Below are 21,614 nucleotides of genomic sequence, written 5' to 3'. Positions count from 1 at the left end.
TGGAAGTTAAAACTGCATTAGTCCTGAATCCTCTCCGCCAGCTGCACGTCGCCCGCAGCTAAATCAGAATTTCATGAAAAACTGCACAGATGCACCCACATCAGTCCGCTTTATGTCGATCACCTGCAAATGTCATTTTCCTTTAAGATGATGTAAGACATTACTTCATGGGACGTTTCTCTCTCTCTCTCTCTCTCTCTCTCTCTCTCTCTCTCTCTCTCTCTCTCTCTCTCTCTCTCTCCTTGCACAGCTTGGAGGAACATTATCTTAAACCTTCTGCCGGACCAAACGTTTCCACACTCAGCACTTTGGAGAGATGGGTGCGCACAGGAGTCCCGCTTCCATCCTCCAACCTCGGAGCTTGTTTCAGCAGCATCCCAGCTGTCAGGAGTGAGGCTCAGTAGCAGATTGATGGACCGCACGCACATTCTTCAATCTATTATGGACTGATGTGATTGAACTTGAAGCCAGGCGCAAGACGGCGACCCTTTCCACAGAGAACTTGAACCAAAAAAAATGAAAATAAAAATGTTTTTACCTTTTTGATGGTGGGGATTTGCAGAGTGAAGTGGGGATTATATTTCTTTGAAGTCACAGTAATGACCCATCGCAGTGGATGTGTGTAACATGATGCGCTCACTGGTTAAGATAATCGATTCTGTTCAAAAAAGGATGCACCGTGGGCAGGCACATTTACGCATGGGGTTCAAGGATCTACTGTAGGCACACCTTGGGATTGTTTGTCATGAGACACTGGATGGGAGGACTGCAGCTTGAATCAAGACTATGCTTTGGGTCTGAGCGCATCAGCACCATGCCGTTACTCCCCACACCCTGAACTTCTGGGACGTTTGCGCTCCGAGACAAGACAAGATTTCGTGTAAGATCTGCAAAAAGAAATGGCACTCAGCGAAAACTGCAAAACGCAACCCGCAAAAGAGCCAGGCTCAGTGCAAAACCCTCCATCGGATGTTATTGAGCTCAACGTGGGTGGACAGGTGTATTACACTCGTCATGCCACCTTGACAAGCTTTCCAAATTCCTTACTTGGAAAGCTGTTCTCTAACAAGAAGGGGTCTTCAAATGACTTGTCCCGTGACCTCAGAGGACGTTATTTTATTGACAGAGATGGCTTTCTGTTTCGCTATGTATTGGATTACCTTAGAGACAAGCAAGTTGTCCTCCCTGACCACTTCCCCGAGAGAGGAAGGTTGAAAAGAGAGGCGGAATACTTCCAGCTGCCAGATTTGGCCAAACTTTTGTCGTCCGAGGATTCAAAACTATTTCCAGACGATTTGTACTACAGTGATTTTGAGGATGCGTCGCAGGGCAGCGATCAGAGGTTTTACCCTTCTTACTCCTTGGACCGGAGGTACGGCTACATCACGGTCGCTTTCAAAGGCGTTTGCGCCGGGGGAGGCAGAGAAAGTCAAACTGATGCCAAAAGCAAAAAGTTACCGAGGATCTTCATCAGTAGTAGAATTGGCCTGGCGAAAGAGGTGTTTGGAGACGCCCTGAATGAGAACAGGGACTTGGACAGACCACCGGACCGTTACACCTGCAGGTTTTACCTCAAGTTCAGGCACCTGGAGAGAGCTTTTGACATGCTGTCAGAAAGCGGCTTTCATATCGTGGCCTGCAATTCGTCCCTGACGGCGTCCTCCATCGGTCATTACGCGGATGACAGAGTCTGGTCCAATTACGCACAGTACATCTTCTACCGTGAGTGAAGATTTATTCCTACTCTACACTTTCAGAAGCGAGCGAGTGTGAGAAAAAAGGGTGCCTTTGATCTTCAGAAGTGATTATAGTGCAACACCCAGTGTAAACTAAAAAAAAAAAAAAAAAAAAAAAGGAGCCCGTCCCTCACCTATAACCAAATTCCAGGCTATAGGCACATCATTATGGTATTGCATGATGCCCATCAGAAATGTTGCTTTTCTCATTAAATGGTGTAAAGAAATATCCACACAGATGTCCATATAAAAACACACCCAATTTCTGTCTAATGGTCTAGATTTAGAGGTGATTTGCAGAGACTGATGTGTGTTATCTTACACCACCAGGAGGCATGGTCAGGTTACAGCACACCCTTCTCAAATCGTTGCGTCCCTAATAGTGGCTCCTTTCAAACTTCTGTTTTGGGTCCGAGATAAGAGGCAAACTTGCTCACGGGCCTCAAGGGAGTTGAGTCACAATGCTGCTACACTTCAAGCACACATGCGTCATGAGTAAACAGAGCTTATTGCTCAGATTCTGATGCATTATGAATAATATAGCACCAGTGGGCAGCAGAATTTCACATGAATGCTGCTGCATTCTCTGGAATCAGCTTTGCTTTTCACTTGAAGACAAAGTTTGTTCATCAGCAAATGCCTTAATTAGCTGCAAATATGGTTCATTCCACTCTCTGCAGAGGGAGGAGTTGGACCATATGGTCGATTAAAAAGCACTTCATGTTCATTATTCTGAATGGCTCCCTTTGGAAGAGCTGAAGAAAACCCAGTTGGTGGGTCAAAGCTGGAGATGCAGGAGGGCGGGCTGAGGAAGGCATGACATATGGTTTGCTAATGATTTACCAATCGTGTTGTTAATACAGGCTAATTATAACAGGGGTCTGCCTTGACCCGCACAGACATCCAGCCAGGTACAATTTTCCTGAGTCATTCAACTTTCTGGAGCACAGCATATGGTGTAGGTGTTCACCCCCCTCTCCATTAACAGACACCGCCCTAGGACAAAGACATGGGACAGTAGGAGGAGGATGAGAAGGGGGAAAAAGACTGTGTAAAAGCTGCAATAAGTACAGCATGGAGAGGAAAGAAGATGCAGAGTAAGGAGATCACAGGGAGGAAAGTCTGAGAGAGAGGGGATTTAAGGAAACGAGCTGAAAGGAAGAAGAGCGAGGCGAGCAGATGGAGGAGAGAGCGGCTGAGCAGGAGGGCCGAGGGAGTAAAAGTTGCATGAGACCTGGCCATGGGGAGAAAGAACTGAGGCAGAAAGAAGGGAGAGGGAGTGAGGAGCAAAAATAGATTAAAGTAAGTATCAGACAGGAAAGTTCATTGGGTCCGAGGGAGCAGAGAAGAAAAACATTATTTGGTGGCAAGACACGGAAGACGAGGGAGAGACTGGGTTTTCATTAAAAGAAAGGAGACAAGGTGAGGGTGAGAGGAAACACACGCACATACACACACATATAACGAGCGCTAGGAGACAGAGGCATAGTCAGGATGATGGATAGACACATCAAAGGCAGACAGGCGTGAGAGCCCTTGTTTCAAAGCAGCACAGCGGCCCGCATCCACTTTCAAAACTAATACTGTAACCTGATTCTGAATGTGGGACACTGACTGGCCTCGGGCAGGTAGTCCTAAACTAAGGATGCATGTGGACAAGTGCACCTTTGGGGTGGGCACTGAACAGATGTGCCTTATTGTTGTCTGTTGATTTCAGCAGAACATTTCACTGCTCTCTTTCTACCCCCCTCCCAAATCCAATCACAGGCTCATATGGAGTGAAACAGGAAGGCTGGGTTTGTTCAGGGTGTAAAAAGAGCAATCCAACGCAGTAAACAAATTGAGAGACTTTCTTCCAGCCTGTCAGTTCCTAGTGCCATCCATGTTGCTCTTCTTGTTAAATGCGTCAGTTGTTTTCTACAGGCTTCACTGACTCTCCATCCTGGTGATAGGGCGGGGACGCCAGTTTCCAAAATGCCTGCAGCAGATATTCATCATTTTACTGAGTGGTATCATCTGTATTCAGTCAGGGGACTTATTTCCTCATAAAGTTAAGACCGTCCACTCTCAATTATTGGCATCCACTCCTGCCCAGTAGTATATATGCTGTTGGTTTTTCCACAGACTAAAACAAATCATTCTTTCAGGAAAAGGGCGCTCTCTGCAGGAGGCCGCAGCGTCTGAGCATTCATCATGAACAAGAATTTTTGCGCCTGATGGCCATGATGAATAATTCCCATTTGACCGAGTATGACTTGTTCACCCTTTAAATAAACAACTGAGCCAGAGACAAATAAATCAAAACCGATAACCAACGCCCCTTAGAGAGAAGGAGACTGAGAGCAGGTTGTGCCTGGTGTTGCACTTACTGGCGGATTACATATGGAAGCCCAAAAGTAGATGAAAACTTAGTCATGATTAAACCCCTGATTAAAATGCTCATGGTAAGTCAAAAGTTTGATTTATTTAGTCCAAAATATTAGATAAAAAGTCCAAATGATATGAGAAAAATTCAGTAATAAGACAGTGAGTCAAAAGTATGTACAATTTGAAATTATAAGGTAGAATCATGAAGAGAGAAAGTAAAAATAAAAAGTTCAGAGAAAGTAGATAAAAACATCAACTTTTTAGGAACAAGTTTTTGTTATCAAGCTCTTCATAATATTCTTTTCCTCTTACTGTATTGGCAGAACTGGGCCTCCATAGCTAGGTGATTATGTCAAGATATTCATCAAGCAGAAATGTAGGTCATTTAGTTTCATAGGGACATTGCATTTGTTCGATTGGCAGTGGCAACATTATTGCTGTAGTGATTAACAACTCTAACCCCCGATTTGGCGTTTGGGACCAGTCTCCTTATAGCTAATTATCTCTGGGGAAAGAGGAGAGTCTTGGCTAATTAAAAAGCAATCTGTGATCCCAAAATATTTCCTCGTCTGCAGTCATCCAGGATGGAGATGCAATTTAGAAAGATAAATGCTAACCCATTACTATAACTGAACTGGACATGCTACTCTCAGCCATTCCTGAAGATGGCACCCTACTGATTGTCATGGGTGACATGAATATTCATCTTAACAAACCCCACGCGGTCGACTTCCTTTCGCCGCTGTCCTCATTTGACCTCAAATAGGGCTCCACCGCTCCCACACACGAAACGGGCAATACTCTCGACTTAATTGCGATGTGAAACTGCTAAGCTAAGTGTCACCCCATTACATCTATCAGACCACTTCTTTATTGAATTCTCTGTATCCTTACCAGATCATCCACAAGCTCCGCCACAAATGGTCCCCTTCAGATGAAACCTCCGGTCCCTCACACCGGCTCAACTCTCCGATGAGGTCTTGGCAATCATGCCTCCTCACAGTGTTTTCTCCCCACTCACTGTGAATGAGGCAATAGACACGCTCTGCTCTCTAAACAATCTATGCCCACTCTCATCCAAACTTGCTCTTCAAACCTCCACCAGTCCATAGCTCACTGGTTCATCAGAGAGCAAGGGGCGGTGCTCAGAGCAGCCGAGAAAAAATGGAGTGACTATCAAACTCTCCTGTCTTCATTCTCTTCCCATCTGAAAAGTGCCAACGATCAGCTAGGGCTACTGGTCAATCGTCTGTTCTACTATTGCTCGACCTATCGGCTGCCTTTCACACGGTCCCCTCCAAGATACCTTTGCAGTATCTTGGTGGGGAGAAGTGTCTAAATCCCACTGCTTGTCCACAGGCGTACCTCAAGGGTCAGTGCTTGGACCCCATCTCTTTTCAATATACACCACCACACTTGGTGCAGTCATCCGCTCATATGCCTTCTCATACCATTCATATGCTGACGACACCCAGCTCCTCCTTTCATTCCCGCCAAATGACCCGACTGTCTCAGCATGGATATCGGCATGCCTCACCGATATCTCGGCATGGATGAAGGAGCGACACCTTCAGCTTAACATGTCAAAGACTGAGCCCCTTGTCATCCTGGCCGGTCCCTCTATACGACAACAGATCAGTATCCAGCTTAACTCAGCTCTGCTCACTCCAGCAAAATCTGCTAGAAACTTGGGTATCATGATTGATGACCAACTAACTTTTAAAGAACATGTGACCTCTGTTGGTCGGCCGATTTGTCCTGTACAACATCAGGAAGATCAAACCCTACCTGTCTGAGCATGGATCTCAACTCCTAGTACAAGCGCTGGTACTATCATGCCTCGACCACTGTTATTCCTTACTGGCAGGGCTCCCAGCATGCTTGTTAAAACCCTTGCAGATTATCCAGAATCCGGCAGCTCGCCTGGTCTTTAACCAGCCCAAACAAGCGCATGTCACTCCGCTGTTCATATCCTTCCTCCGGCTCCCTGTTGCTGCCTGCATTAAGTATAAGTCCTTGATACTTGCCCACAAAATTGCCACCAAAACCGCTCCGACCGACCTGAACTTCATCATTCAGGTTTATGCTCCCTCCCGCTCACTACGCTCTGCCCAGGAGCGGCGCCTGGTGTTGCCAGCTCCAAAAGGCCCTAAATTTCTAGCTAGACTCTTTTCTTCTGTGGTTCCCTGGTGGTGGAACGAGTTACAAACTCCATTTGTTCTGCAGAGTCCCTCTCGATCTTTAGAAAAAGACTAAAGACGAAGCTCTTTACTGAACACCTTCTTTCTTAAAAAAAAAAAGAAAAAAAAAAAAAGAAAAAACAAACTCTCTGTGCACTCTGTAGCACCTATGTCCAGTTGAACCAGACAGTTGCGTTAGGGCACTTACTCATGTTGTTCTCTTCCATCTAGAACCTTGCTTGTGATGTATGAAAATCTCATATGTATGTCGCTTTGGATAAAAGCGTCTGCCGAATGACAAATTGTAATTGTAATTTTAAAGGCAATTTAAAATATAAATCATATTCTAAAATAGGCAAAGGTTCTTTCAATTTGTAGATGAAAATTAAGTCACCATGGACAAAATATCATCATAACTTGCTTTGACATTACTGCTTCCAGTGGCGGAGCAAATCGTCCTTGAACAGTAAGACTGGTAACATCTGAGACATTTTCATGTCTTTCCATCTGAAAGGCCTGTGCAGAAGTGGCTTGTCAGAATGGGACACACGTACAGTAAAGATGGAGAATGATTATACTTGCCAGGTGTGCTGTTAATGTAACTGTGCAGTCTTCATTTGGGCTGTGAATGTGATGATGTGTGGCTGTAATGGCTACTGAACAATGGCCACAAGGCGGCAGGGAGAGACGGGGGAAAGTAATCAATTGCAGGGGTGTAATGGAAGCAGAGATTGGGCAGTCCCCGAGCTCCCAGAGAGCCTGCTTGGAGTCTGGATGGATTGGCAATGCCTACAAGAGATGGATAGTGCACCCATGAACAGCTCATACAAATCTGAAAGAGCACCTGGCCAGAAAGATGGTCAGAAGTAAGGCGCGGGTGTGTGTACTACATCAGTTCAAGTCTGCAGTCTGGCTCACCTTGGGAGTAAATCTCAGTTTACTGAACAGCTGCAGATACAAAAGAAAAATCTCTGTTTAAATCAATCATTCTTTGAAGCTGCTTGCACTGGATTTTGATTGACTGCGCTTGTGCTTTTCCATTTTCATGTTATTGACCACAAATAGTATTCTTAACATTACAGTGGATTGTTTTCTAAATCTTACCACAAGCTTTTGCATTGACTTCAATGGAGCTGTTTCATCTTTTTAATTTCATGTCACTACAGTATTAAAATGAACATGCACGGACATAGAACATGCATTAAATAGGGAATCTGTCATAATGAATATTTAATTATCTTTTTTTCTGCCTTTTTGGTCCACAATAACTCAGTTACAAGCAGGCACTGCTAGGATTGCAACATTCCCAAATTGGGACTCTGGTTGCTAAACAATATTACTCTGATGCATGAAATGAGCTTATTCACACTAACCCTCTCACACTGTCTGTTTTTGCTTATTGATTGTCTTCTGGGTTGGATTTTCCAACAACATAGCTGAGTCACAAATCACAGATGTCGGGAGTGCCCTTGAAAGCACCAACAAGGAGATTTTTCAAAACAGTCTGTGCTCGTAACTCCATTACCAAGGTGAATGATAATGCAATTTTGACTAATAACAAGACTAAATATAGTCTTTGATGGATCTGACACCTGAACCTTGAGTATGTTCCTTTACAGAGCTGATAAAATTAGAATCTTGTTAATAGCATTTTTCAGATACAGTACTGTTGAATACTGTCATCTTTTTTTTGTCCCTGGTTCTCTTATTTCTGCATTGGAGAACAGGTATAGCAGCTCTTACCGTCTGACATCTAACACCCTAATGATCCCTCCAGAGACACGCAATGGCTACTTCTGTGGTGGAACTCACATTGTGGGCAGAGCTGAGAGTTTTCAGAAGACAGGAGATCCGGTGTGCTGGTATGCAGGATGTTTGCTTTGTAAGGTTTACTGATTGGTCTGGTATAAATAGCAAACAGCACTCTACTGAACATAAGGTAACGTTGTCCTGAAGAATCATGGCATTTTGGAGGAATTAAAAGAGGATGTGATGCATGAGCATTTTTCTTTGATGTCACTCTTCAAACATCACCTACTTGACATGGTGAGGGAGCAGAACTGCCCCTCGTCTTTCCTCCAGCCTCTCGAGGCATCATTTAGGTGATGACAGGAGCTCAGTGTATACTCAGGACACCTACTCGGTTTCTTCCCGCCTCATCCTGATTCATCAGTGCTTGTGCAGTGGAGGGCAGTGGCTCCGGGTCGGGGGACGGGCCTACAGGGAGAGGCTGATACAGACATTTCAATCCGTCTGTGTTGCTGTCAGGGAGATACTCAGTGGGCAGCCACCCTCTGACTCTGGGAGGAGAAAGCACCCGCTTGTCATTAACAATCAGCCAGTGAAGCTGTCACTCTCGCCATGGAAAGCAGATAATTTGGGCGGGGGCAGTAACGGGTCTGAGAGTGTCCTTGAATGTAAAGCTTGCTGGCACTCCATGGGACTCCCTAACTACAGCTCTTTCTCATCACTGCTGCTGATGAGGGTTGTTTCAGCAGAGCAGGCTGACTGGATGCAACTAATTAATATTGACAAATTCAATTTTATGCAGATGTTACAGACGTTATTATACTCAGCAAGAGGATGGCTACAGCCATCAGTTAGACTGGACACAAACTGCTGAAGTGATACTTTTACAGCAAAAAGGACTATCTTTGTGAAATGGATTTCCTGCACCCTGTAAGGACGGTCACTGCTTTTGCAAGACATGCCTTTTTTTTCTGCTGCAAGGACACGCTGGCCTAATTTGTGAGCTAACAAGCATGTAAACTACACTTTTCCTGAGGCAGTGGCAGGGTAAAAATATTTGTGTAACTGGAGATATAGGAGCAGGAGAATGTGAGAGTGTAAGTCTAAGATCAGAGTGTCTTCACTCATATGATCTTAGCTCCCTGACTGGCTGTATGAATATGCATATCTAACCTGTCAGACAGTATTACCCCTGATGCATACGGCTTTTTTCATCAAACTAATCAGGGCTGATTCTCAATTTCTCTCCCTATTTTGTTTGTTTCACGAGTCTTGGCCAGAGAATATTATTGTACTAGAACCAAGCAGCAACTGAAGCCTTTGAAGATGATTCACACCACTCAGCCCTGCAGGATTTTGTTGCGTTTGGGCAAAGAAAGCATGTATATTTATTTCATAAACTCAGAAGTGAAGAGGTTTTTTTTTCTGACTCCGACAGCTTGGATGTAAAATGCTGCTTTGTCTTCAAAACTTATTTTCATTTATTTAGATTGAGGGCACAGTTCACATCACTGCTGAGATTCAAATCTAAAAAGCAGACAGCTTTGGGTCACTCAAGTCAAAATATTAAATAAATTGCGTTATTGCCTCTTGCAAATGTGCAATAAAAACATGAAATTGCTGAGTGATGAGTCTTTCGTTCTCCTCTTTATTTATTTATTCATTTATATTTTCCTCTGAACTTTCAGCATAGATCAAATGACTGAGGCACAGAGATGCTCCGCCGTTAAAGAAATAATCATCGGCCGGCCTTGATGAGTCAGTTTAGAGCCACGGATAAAAACAAACACATTAATGTCTGGCAGAAGACCCACTGACATTTGAATAGGAGTTTGTCAGAGCCCCATCATGTCCGACTTTTCTGCCAATCAAAACCTTTTAGTGGGTAAAAACGTGTCATTTTAATCTAATATCCTGGCTGTTGGATTCGCACAAAGCTCTGACCTCGCTCAGGCATGAGGACAAACATCCCTGCTTTCATCAGAGATGGAGAGGAGTTTGAGGATAGCCTGTGTGACTCTGAGTCTACATGCCTCTGTGAAGAACTCAACTCCCTCTCTCTGTGTTATTTATGAGAAGTGCACCGCCCGAGTCTGGTCTGAGCACCAGCCTCAGTCGTTTGAAGTGGTTGGAATATGATCTCTTAGACAGGCTGTATAGATCTGAGAAAAACACATTGCAATCAATGGCTTCCCCGAAAAGGTACCAAAGGGTATTATACACACTCACTTGTTTAAATGTACTGTTTCCTGACAAGGCTCTCTGAGCAGTTTCCTGTCTTGACTCTGAAGGGGACATCATAATTTGACACTACATCACTTTTTCCATAACACACAGTTTATGGCAACAGCCAGTTCCACATCCACACGCCAAACGACAAACTGAAGCCCAGGTGCTTCTCAGCTGGTCAGTGGCTTTAATATAATTCATTCTGCATAACCTGAAAATTTTATGATGCTATTATTGGGTGTTGGCTAGTTTCCTAAGCGGGTTGCCCCTCTGGAGGACAGCATCCATCCATTTAGAAACAATGCTCAGCCTCCCTCCTCTTGATCCTCCTCGCTAAAGCGCCTGCATCCATTTGCGTGGTGCTGCTTGTCTGCTGGATTCAGCTTGATTCATTTTCTGTGGGGGGAAATTGGTGCGCTGATTGGCCTCTTTGCTCATGGATTAGCCATTAAAAAGCTGTTAGTGACTCTCTCACTATCAGCTCAATGCAATCATCGCACCAGAGATAAGGTCATTATTACAGTGTGTGCGGAGAGGTTAAAATCCCCCTTGAACTCTGTTCAGTATAAATTGGTGCATGCACGGGAAGGAGGTAATGGACAAATTATTGCTCCCTCTGAGATATCATTGCTATTGAGTCTGTATCATCACACTGGAAAAAGCCATTAAGAGGTTTTTAGAGTCTGTATACTTTAGTTTATTTCTCATACACTGTTGTTTATATTACAGTGAGCGCAGCAGCTCTCAGCACATTTCTACCTGTTAGCACATCTAAATGAGACCATAGTTCAAGGATATGTTTGGCAATGAAAGACTGCTACAGTGTTTGCTGTCTTTACTTGCACACTTCAAGAGCCAGCGGGCAGTACGCTACAGTATTTCTGGTTCATAATTAGCAGTGTAGGAGGATGTGAGATGGTAGAAGAAGAGGATGAGCGAAGACTACTAAAATCCTCTGCTAGTACTACCTGGTCCACCTTCTCACCCAAACTTCATGACAGGAGGTCAGGACACCTGCAGGGCCTGCAGGTACATTTATTCAGTCCACTATTCACTGACCCTTTTCTGTTACCACTCAAGATAAATTATACTTTGTGTTTTTCTACCGTGTTGCCTCCCTTAAGGTAAAAAGCACCTCGTCGGCTTATTGACAGAGTGTTCTGAAAACACAAAAATAATACACTACTTTCTTAATACGAGGCAGGTTACATGTTTTAATAAGAAACTGCCACGGCAAAGCAGATTGCTTTGGCTCTGAGACAAGCTTTGCCTTGGGAAATGGTAAAGGTCTTTTAGGGATCCGTACTGAAGCGCGCTGAGCTGTGGGGTTCTCCTTAACAGATGAAGCAATATACACAGCCCACCAGCCTTTTGAGAGTCAGCAATTAAATGTCAAAGCCAATAACTTGCATGTTCTTACATCTGAACCCACCTAAATACCCACACACATCACCACACACAGTCATCTGATATTCATTTAAAGATACTTGTATGACATTGAAACTGCTGCGTAGGCATTTGTCGGCATTTGCCTGATCAGTGCAACTGTTTCTTTCGATTACACTTTGAATCTGTCACCACACAGACAGCTAGGACATTAATTTACAGTGCGTTTCTGCATGAAAGAGAGTCCTGCTGCAAGAGAATATTTACTGCATGCGGTCAAAACAACTGACAAATGTGTTTGTGCTTGTGTTTTCCAGGTGGACCCTCAAGGTGGCTGTCCTCTCACTGTGACTGCTGCTGCAAGAGCCACAAGAGCGAGCGTGAGGGAGAGAGCGGCACTTCCTTCAACGAGCTCTCCACTTCCTGTTCTGAGACACAGTCGGAGGCCAGTTCCCCTCAAGGAACCGTGATCTGTGGCCCCGTGAGCCGGCGGTCCAACATCCAGACGCTGGACCGTCCCATGCCTAAAGGACCAGTTCACATGCTGCAGCAGGCAGAGATGCGCCGTAAGACTGAGATGCTCCGTGTGAGAACCTTCGGGGTCCGCGAAAGAGAGGCTGCAAAGAGGAAAGCAAACAAGGAGAAGATGACTCCAGAGCAGGAGCTGGAGAAATGCATCGAGGACTTCCGCCGCATTAGGATTCCCGATCACTTTCCGGAGAGGAAGTACATGTGGCAATCAGAGCTCCTGAGAAAGTACCGTCTCTAAAAATGAGTGAGAGGAAGAAGAAAGAGAAGGAGAGACGGTGGTTTCATGACATCAGTGATGAGTATTAACTGCATAGGCAATAGACTGCACCCTCTAAGACACATACTGTATTAGAAAAAAAAACTATGGCCACTTTCCCGCCAGCATGACTAGCTGAGCACACAAGGTACAAGGCAGTGTGAGTCCTTGATTTGTAAAGTATGCACAGTGTTGTGTATGATATGCACATGTGTAAATCAGGTTACTCCTGTTGGGGCTTACACCCTGTTCTCACTTCAGAGAGCTGGGAACCAGTCGTACAAAAAGGCTACTACATCAATAGTTGAAGCAACAAAGCAACCTCAGGGGCAACATCATTTCAGTCCATCAACCTATCACATACTGTATGTGCAATTGCCCACAATAGCTGTTTTTTTTAAAAATGGATGTACCCAGATGGTGCTGTACGTTAGCAATGGAATATCACTTAACTCCACTGATAACACATATACTTATAGTAGGCTTTGATAACGGCACTGCATGTCATTTCACCCTTAGCATAATTATGCAATATCAAACAAAGTTTCAATTCACTATTTTGTGTGATGGGTAAATACGGTGTGTTACGGCTGAACTTAAATGAGGAAAGCACTGCCTATAGATCTGTTTGCCACTGTAAAACTTTTTGTCCAATGTTGTCATTATGTGTTGGATAGATGATGTTGTGTAGGTAGACTATATAAAGCCAATGGATATTTGACTAATCCTTGATTGTAAGTGTGTAAAAAAGTGAATAAATGGGTTAGAATTGTATTATTCATAGTGGACCTTCTTGACACCTTCAGTGCATTTAGATTTACATGGAAATTTCAGGGGGTTTTTTTCAATCACATTCTTATAACTGACTGTTTAGTTGAAAAGCTCCCTTGAACAGAGATTGTCAGATCATATCTTAACAACCATAAATAGGCGCAGTAAAGGATTTCTCCACATGTTGAAGGGGTTTGCTGTAGCAAAAGAGATACTCTAAGGAGCCTGAAGGGTGGTGTCGTGTTTTTAGCCTTTCCAAAGCCAAAAACAGATGATCAAAAAAGTAAGAGTGTATTTATCTGCTGAAAACATAAGCTGCAAACGTTAGCTTAGGTCTGACACTAAGCCGAGGTTTGCAGCTTACGTGTGAGCAGATAAAATCACTGGGCCACAGCGACCGTAGTGAAGCAAGTCATTTCCCAGGGGATTGTTTGTGACAATCAAATAATGTATCTAGCGTTTTACAGCTGCTTCATTCACAATTCAAGCTTATGGGAAAAAGCCATTTCAGGCCAGTATGTATCACATGACATTGCATTTACTTGGTTTCACCACTATGTCAAATTGGCTTCAAAGCCCGGCACACTTCCTGGGGCCTTGATTCGTCCCAGGGTGAAAAACACCAGAATTTTCTTTTAAGGAACAACAGCACATTGTAATGTTTCTGCACTCAGAGGTGGCAGGATTTTCACATGTTAGCAAAATAGATTGGTTTGAGATATCTGGGGGTTTTCCAGGTACATGCACTCAGAAAGAACCATCTCGCCTTGTGTCGCCTCCACCATCACTAGCCAATCAGCCAACCCCACACAAAACTGCCATCATTTCAGAAACGAAATAGATCCCTCCTTGTTGACATTTTAATGTGTGCCTCATCCTCTTGAAAGGATATCAAGGAAACAGGAAGAGAACCATAGCTCTGCATCATCAAGCACCATTTATAGAGAGCACTATTTTTAGCTAACAGATTTCTGCAGTGTCGCCACATTGCATCCGTAAGGAGCGAGGCTCGGGGACTGTATCGCTGCAACCCCAAAAACAGCCTGTGTGATGACAGATGAAGAAGCTTCTCTCTTGGGACAGCGAGTGTCCTCCAACACAGTTGAAAGAAAAGCTTTGTTGGGGCTTAGTGATTTTGCTCTTTATGCAGACATGCATATGTCAGTATTCAGATGATAAGTATTAGACATATCGTCCTGTAGTCCCTCCACCTTTGTCAGTTAAGGCATGAATGGAAATTGAAACCCTTAATCCTGGTCAAGAAAGCCAACATCCGCATGCTGCAAAAAAATAATGTTTTAAATGATCTCAGGGCTTTTTTAAGTCTCTATTTAGCTGCCATTTAACTTAGAAGAGATAGAGGTTAGGACGTGAATTGACTTTCAGAAACTCATATAAAATGGTATTTGATTCTGAATACGCCAGCAGAGAATAAAATGGCAAAAAACCTTGAAGAGGACTGTAACATAATGAATTTGTCAGGGATATAGTGGCCGTTCTTCCTCCACTCAGCACCCAGACCCATATCGCTTGCTCTCAGCCTCCATTCAATAGGAAAACAGCATGAAATCTCTCAGTTTGAAATCCAATGCCCCTTTCCCTGTCTTTGAAAACCAGATCCGCTTTGGATGGCATTTCGCCTCGCACTTAGCACGATCTGAATCCTAATACCCCAATGAAAAATCAATGAATCTATTTTTGCATATCAAATATACACAATATGGCAGCCTAGCCTGACCTGGCCTGGCCCAGGTGACCTTGCTGACCTATCCCACAGAACCACCTGAAGGCATCAGTTGCCATTCTACTTTCTTTGCAGATCAATAGCCTCAGATCCTGGCCCCGGCCTTACAGTCTTTAAAGGCGGTCGATAACCAGCATCCTCCTCTTGGATGCAAAGTAACATTAAATCTTCAATCAAAAAACATCACTGCCACCGCTAGCTGCCCTCAATTATCCGGCGGGGTTGCCTGCAGGCCTTACATTTCCCACAACAGCTTTCATAGCATGAGGCAGGTCTGACAGCATAATTACAGCCCTTGTATTAGAAAATTACTGCAAAGCCTGTGGATTCAAGAGTGGGAGAATTACCCTGCTTATCAGATATTAGGCGACCAGAAAAGACTGTTATTCATACATAGAATAATAGAGGCATGACGTAAAACCAAGCAAACAGGATTTAATTTTTCACACAAAGAATATAAGGATTAGACTCTGTTTTATACAAGGTTTGGAGGAGACTGTAATTCACTTTCCCTAACGTTATAAATCCAAGGTGATAACTGGTGTTATTATTGCAATGCAGAAGATTGCAATAATCTCACATCCTCCTACACTGCTGGATTTATCAAGGCAGGCACGGGATAATTTCTGCTAAGCTTGACATCTGGAATAGAAAGATGAAATGTGCAATTTATCTCTTTCCTCTGAAAAAAATACCCAAACTCTTACTGGGAGAGGTCTTGTTGCCTGCAGCATGTCTACATAAATATCCAAGACCAACATGTTTTTCCGCTTACTCATCTAATTTTAGATGACTGACATCTCAGAGTTTTATTAACACCCGGGAAGTGAACGGAAATGTGGCTGAGTAAGTGGAAGACTTAAGATCTTTCTCCTCAGGTTCACATATTTGCATATTTGTTCACCATGATGGCAAAGAAGGGTATTTTCAGGACTCTGCTGCACTTTATCGTGGAAAAACACAGACGATTATCATGTTTAAATGATTTTGGCTGACTGGAAAACTCAGAAGCTTCAAACTATTTTTTAAAAAGGGGAAGAAACTTGCAACAAAACATTTTCATCCTGGCGCCACAACTCTGGGGCCTAGTCATCCCATTAGTGTCACTTCATGTATTTATTTGTTAAAACATATAGGCTTTTATGACTCTTAACAGGGTCAATTCCTCCTTGTTACTCCCTTTTAAGCCACATTGTGCTATGAGCCATGGTTATGCTAAACCTACATACTGTGTGCTCTTTTATGGGGAGCCTGCAGGGATGTAGTTAGAGAAATGGGAGCCAATTTACTGTCTTGGAGCACATTTGGGGTCTTACTCTGGCCTGATTCTGCCATGTCTAATGTGTGGAAATACCAATGGAACAGATTACAAATGAATCCAGGGGGAGAAATGACAAAATCATGGTGAATGTCATCACCATCAACCCCTGCAGAAAATTGGGAGCGATAGCCTGCATGGTGGGACGTCCCTGCTAGGATGCAAATACATTAAGTTTGTAGGACCCCCGTCTGCTTTCATCTCATCCCCGCTTCACCATTTTCTGCCTTTGTCTGATCATTATTGACAAGCGAAATACACATCAACGCATTTGCTTACTGAGTGGTTATTGGACATATTCCTAAAAGTCCAAATTTGGGCTTTTAGACGCTGAATCCGACTGTGTTAACTGGCCTCTATTACCATTCTGTCCTTTACTTCAGACTCTTCACAGGGAGTCTGCAGGAACAAACACCTGAATTTAAAGGGATGGTTCACCCAGACCACACACACACACACACACACACACACACACACACACACACACGAACACACACACTAACAAAAATCCTAAATTCTCATTTGCCTCTGGTGTTATCAAGTGATGCATGGGTTTTATTTGTCCTGGTTTTGAGATATCTGTCTGAGACTTCTGCTGCCATCCCAGTACAACAAAGGTGAATAGACTTTTGTTTGTCTTGCTCAAAGCATTGAAAAGTTATATTTAAAAATGCAAGAGAAACATCTCTTTCCAAAAACAGTGTCCTACTTACTCTGGAGAATCGGCAGACTGCTGTGAACAGGTTTCTTCTACTGAAGAAATAGTCTCCATAAGAAGTGTTGACAGTTTGGTCTGTGGATTATTCGGAATAACGAGGGACTCGCTTCTGAAAAATGTTTGAATTTCACCACCACAAACAGAAATTCCCCTCCCATTATATGGAGACTGGAGATCTCAAAACGTCTGCATTGTTAGACAATACTGCAGGTAGGTGAGAAAAGATTTATTTATTTTTTTATACGGCAAATTTGGGTGAAACGACTCCTTAATTTCTGGTAGTCCGAGTATTTTCTTCACTCACGAAACGTGTGATAAGTGTGACAATAAATCCTTCCTTCATGAAGGTTATAATGTTCTGCTGAAACTGTTTTCCAGAGTTGATTAAACTGTTCGATCCTCTTGGAGGCTGCAGTCTGTGGTACTGCTGAGCAGTGTTGCGTTATGCTGGGAGGTGTTTCCAACATTGATATCATTGAGGGGAAGCAAAATATTACAAACACCTCACAGTATAATGAAATTAAATTCAAGAAGGCAACATTTATTGTAGGCTTGACAACTGAGTCTATTTATTTATTTATAGAAACACACTGGAGGACTAGAAACTATTGGAGCCGTCCCTCAAACTGGGCCCTGAGTAGTCAGAAATCGTGTTCTCATCAATATATGGACACACACACACACACACACACACACACACACACACACACACACACACACACGCACACAAACACACACACACACACACACACACACACACACGCATATATATACTGCAGTGACAGGTGTCAGTCAATAGTGCTGACTTCAGCAGGCATTGAGTCCACAGTGAGTCTACTTTTGCTCTCCTCTGGCGCCCTATCTCCTCACTCAGCTCAGCGCTCTGGCGCCAGCACTGAGATCCAACAGCAAATATACAATCATTCACCTGCTCCTTAGACAACCACTGTCAGCAGTACAGTTAGTTGTATGAATTATCTGTGCATCTATGTGCATTCTTGGATATTCGTCCAACCCCCTGTGGGATCCATTCAGCCTCCTGCTCTGCTCAAAAACAGGGTTCTGAATCCAGATGCAAAGCTTCTAATTGGACAAAATATCCAGGGGTCCCAAGCAACGACTGGAGTGGAGTGGACCTGCTCACCTGCGCTCCCCCTGGGACAAAGAGTCCACCGGTGGATGACAGAAAGGGAGAAAAATGAGGGTGCAGTAGGGAAGTCACTCCGGTGCCTTGTTATGAGGTCAATCAAATGAACTTGAAGCTGTACAGCATTTGTGCAGGTGTACATAATGTTTTTTTTTTAAACAATTCGCTTTGGCAGCTGTAAGGAGGCTGATTTACAGCCAAAGTGTCTTCCACTCGTCATTTTCCCCCTCATTACCTTATCCCTTTCTCAAGGACTGCTCTGGAGAATATACAGGCTCAATTAAGCTGTTCTGACCGGAAATCCCATAGCTCATAAATCACCTCCAAGGGCCACTGATCAGCGCTGCTACACCACAGGGTAAAGGAGCTCACAGTGGTGCGTGCTGCTGAGCAGGGCAGCAGCTATTATAAATCAAAGAAAGAGTACAGACTATATTGCAGAGGATAAAATACTGTAGGACACTGTATCATAAATCTGGAAAATAATCACTGATTGTCTGTGAGCTGTGATATCAGACAATGAATGCAGCAGGACAGGCAAACAGTTATGATGTTATGGCAGAATGGACAAGGACTTATTCACCTTCTTATATACCACCAGTCTGTTCAGAGGCTGAAATTATGGCAAGGACCTTTTATACTTTTTATACTTTTATTATGGAGTTCATCAAGATGCCATTATACCGGAGTAAAGACACAAGCTTTCACTTTTCTGTCGAGCCAGATTCTGCACAGTCAAAATGTGCTGCACTCAGCTAATGTGACGGTCTATTAAATAATCAGTAGGGGAACATTGTCTTAATTCCTCCCAACATTTTCCCAGTGCTGTGCAATTAGGATTGCACCCCCGAACCATACCTTGAGGTGCCATTGCTTTATAAAACATCCTCAAATAGCTTCGGAGCACTTTTCCTTATGTGTCACCCTTTTTAGCGTACAAGTGAGATAAAGACTCTGTTGGCTGTTCATTCCTCCCGTGCCTTTTCACAAGGGCCTAGGGAGAAACCCAGCTCTGTATGCACTACAGAGCTATTACTGTGTGAGGAAATAATCTCGGTATTAAATTTAAGCATTCAATTTGACTGCAAGGTGATAGAGGGGGTTCAGGTTTAATGAAACAAATCCTTCACACGACTTGTGTGATGTGAGCTTAAAACTCATTGATGGAACAAAAAATAATTGTTGGAGGTCCTTTCACAGAAATCTGCTCAATTTTCCATCATTAAAATCAGTTTAATATTGGAGTGAATCATGGCTGGGAGGCGACCATCATGTGGCACACAGACCCACAGTGAGGAAAATTCTCCCTCATTTTGTCAGTATTCTTTGAATGTAATCCAATCTATTTTCAGTGGTAATCTGTTGTTTTTAAAGGATGGTGGGTATAGTACAACACAACAGAAGCCGCATGATAATGCCAAATATATTTATTTTTCAGCTTCGCTCATTAAATGACATTCTCTGGAGAAGTAATTATCTTATTGTCGCCTTCCAGTGCAGGACTGCTGGATGCATTTTGAGGGGTATCATCGAGTGTTTTTACAAAACCGAGTGCATTATGCATGTCAGAAGAAACCCCTCATATTGCCCACAGAGAACCAGATTAATCCTTCCAGAGATTAAATGTTGCACACAGATGGTGGGCATGTTGCATCCACATCGGCTGACCTCCTACCATTGCTCTGTGATTATCAACAGTGCACTTAACATTTCTGCACAGATTACTTAAAAGCATATCAGGCTTGAAAATATGAAATTCAGGCAACAAATTCTGCACATGAACATTTCAGTGTTTGCAGTGGTGACTTCAAATAAAGCACTAACCCTCCTGGGTCAGATTTATGACAAATCAATAACAACAATTGTTTTGTTTATATTTTAGACGCTGATTTCTGTTGGCTATTTTCAGTCAGTCAGTGAAGGCCTATTTAAACTTGAGGGCAACAGAAAAAAAAAAAATGAAGGATTAAGCATTCCACCTCCTGAATTCTATTCCTGGCTGTTTGGAGAAGAAACATCATTTAGACAATCTTGCAGAGAAATAAAATGTACAGAAAATGTAATGCAATAATTAAGTAAAAGAAGACTGAAAAGCTACAGTCATGCTGTACTGGTGCTTTAAGATAAATGCTAATTCTAGCATGCTCACAATGACAACGCTAACATGCTCATGTTTAGCAGGTGTGATATACGTTAGCGTGTTAGCATGTGAGCTATTTGATAAATAGCATTAACTTTTGCCCTGACGGTGGCGCTAGAGAAAAAGTTAAGTCATCACCAAAGTTTACACATTTCATCACGAGAAGAACACCAGTGTGTGTACCAAATTTCATCACAATCCATCTAATATATGTGGAGACATTTCCCTCAAAAGCACCAACGAGAATGTGCTGGTGGAGGAAGAGTCAGATGATCACCACAGTCAGTCTGGGAACCACAACTGTCCAGCCAATAGATGCCCAGAGAGTTCACAGGATGAGCGAAAACTTTAACTTGCTGGTGGCAGAAAAAGTCAGCAAGATTCACCCTGAGACACGAGATGTCTGGTCTACGTTTTCTAATGGGTGAGGGATGGTAATGGGAGACTTAATGATGGGAGTATTTCTAAACTCCTGGCTACAGTATCATCTGCACTCTTTTCTTTTCCATCAAGATTTGTCCTGAGCTGATGCTGAACCAAAGGAAGGCCAGTAAATGGCTGTATGTGAGAGTAAACACGTAAACAACACAGAGCCGAGCAGATGCTGTTTCTCTCATAGCACTGAAAGTGTTAAGACCCCTGCTCTCTCATTAATCTCTATTGGCCCGTGTCACCGCTCAGAAAGAAAGGCGAGATTACTCCCATCCCTGGTCTCAGACTCTCATTTAGCCACATACCTCAAGCCATTATTCAGCCATCATAGGAAAGCCACAAAACAAATGGTATTTACCTCAGAGGCCATAGGGGGAGGGATCGGGAGCTAGGAGGCCAAGAGACGGGAAAAGGAAGTGAGGTACAAACAAGAGTTTGGAACTCATTGTGGAGCTGCAGCACTCTCACTTCCTCTGCCAGTGTCAGGCTGTCATCTGTCAACTAAGAACATGACAAATGGCTGAAATGAGCTGGAGACGGATTTGACACAGATGTCTGACATCACCATCTAATCCTTCACTACGCTCTGGAAACCTCACGACGGGATGGACTTGATTGCCATGGCAACAAACTCAAAAATAATCCTGCAGACCCTGAAAGCCTGGGTGATTGGGTTTGATTTTGATTGTGGTATTAAATCACAGCCTGCTTCTGCTCCAAAGAATGACTGATTTTCCATATTAGGGCACTGTTAATTAGTCACCCTCGTGAAGACGGCCCACAGCCGATCACAGTCCACAATCACAGAGCTTACTCGTGTGGTTTTAACCTACAAGCTTCTTATGCAGCTGAACCAAAGCTCAGCCTCAAAAGTAACACTGATTAAATATCTACTGTAGCGACGTCAGTC

At 43.4% G+C, this 21,614-nt stretch overlaps 1 protein-coding gene across 1 annotated transcript; it reads left to right on the top strand.

Moving 5' to 3' along the window:
- The first annotated feature begins 261 nt into the window (after positions 1-261).
- Positions 262-13,208, top strand: kctd16a (potassium channel tetramerization domain containing 16a). The gene is made up of 2 exons (XM_076739859.1): positions 262-1,722; positions 11,965-13,208. Exons 1-2 carry the CDS (start codon positions 900-902, stop codon positions 12,414-12,416), a joined length of 1,275 nt encoding a protein of 424 aa, XP_076595974.1. The 5' UTR covers positions 262-899; the 3' UTR covers positions 12,417-13,208.
- Positions 13,209-21,614: the final 8,406 nt, after the last annotated feature.

Source organism: Chaetodon auriga, chromosome 9, assembly GCF_051107435.1.
Source record: "Chaetodon auriga isolate fChaAug3 chromosome 9, fChaAug3.hap1, whole genome shotgun sequence".
In the NCBI taxonomy this organism is placed as follows: domain Eukaryota; kingdom Metazoa; phylum Chordata; class Actinopteri; order Chaetodontiformes; family Chaetodontidae; genus Chaetodon; species Chaetodon auriga.
Note: the sequence above shows the minus strand (reverse complement) of the source record. Positions and strands in the feature narration are given on the sequence as shown.

Coding starts and splice junctions, on each gene's coding strand:
- kctd16a (XM_076739859.1), top strand. CDS start 900: ATGGCACTCAGCGAAAACTGCAAAACGCAACCCGCAAAAGAGCCAGGC. Junction 1,723..11,964: donor CGCACAGTACATCTTCTACC/GTGAGTGAAGAT, acceptor TGTGTTTTCCAG/GTGGACCCTCAAGGTGGCTG.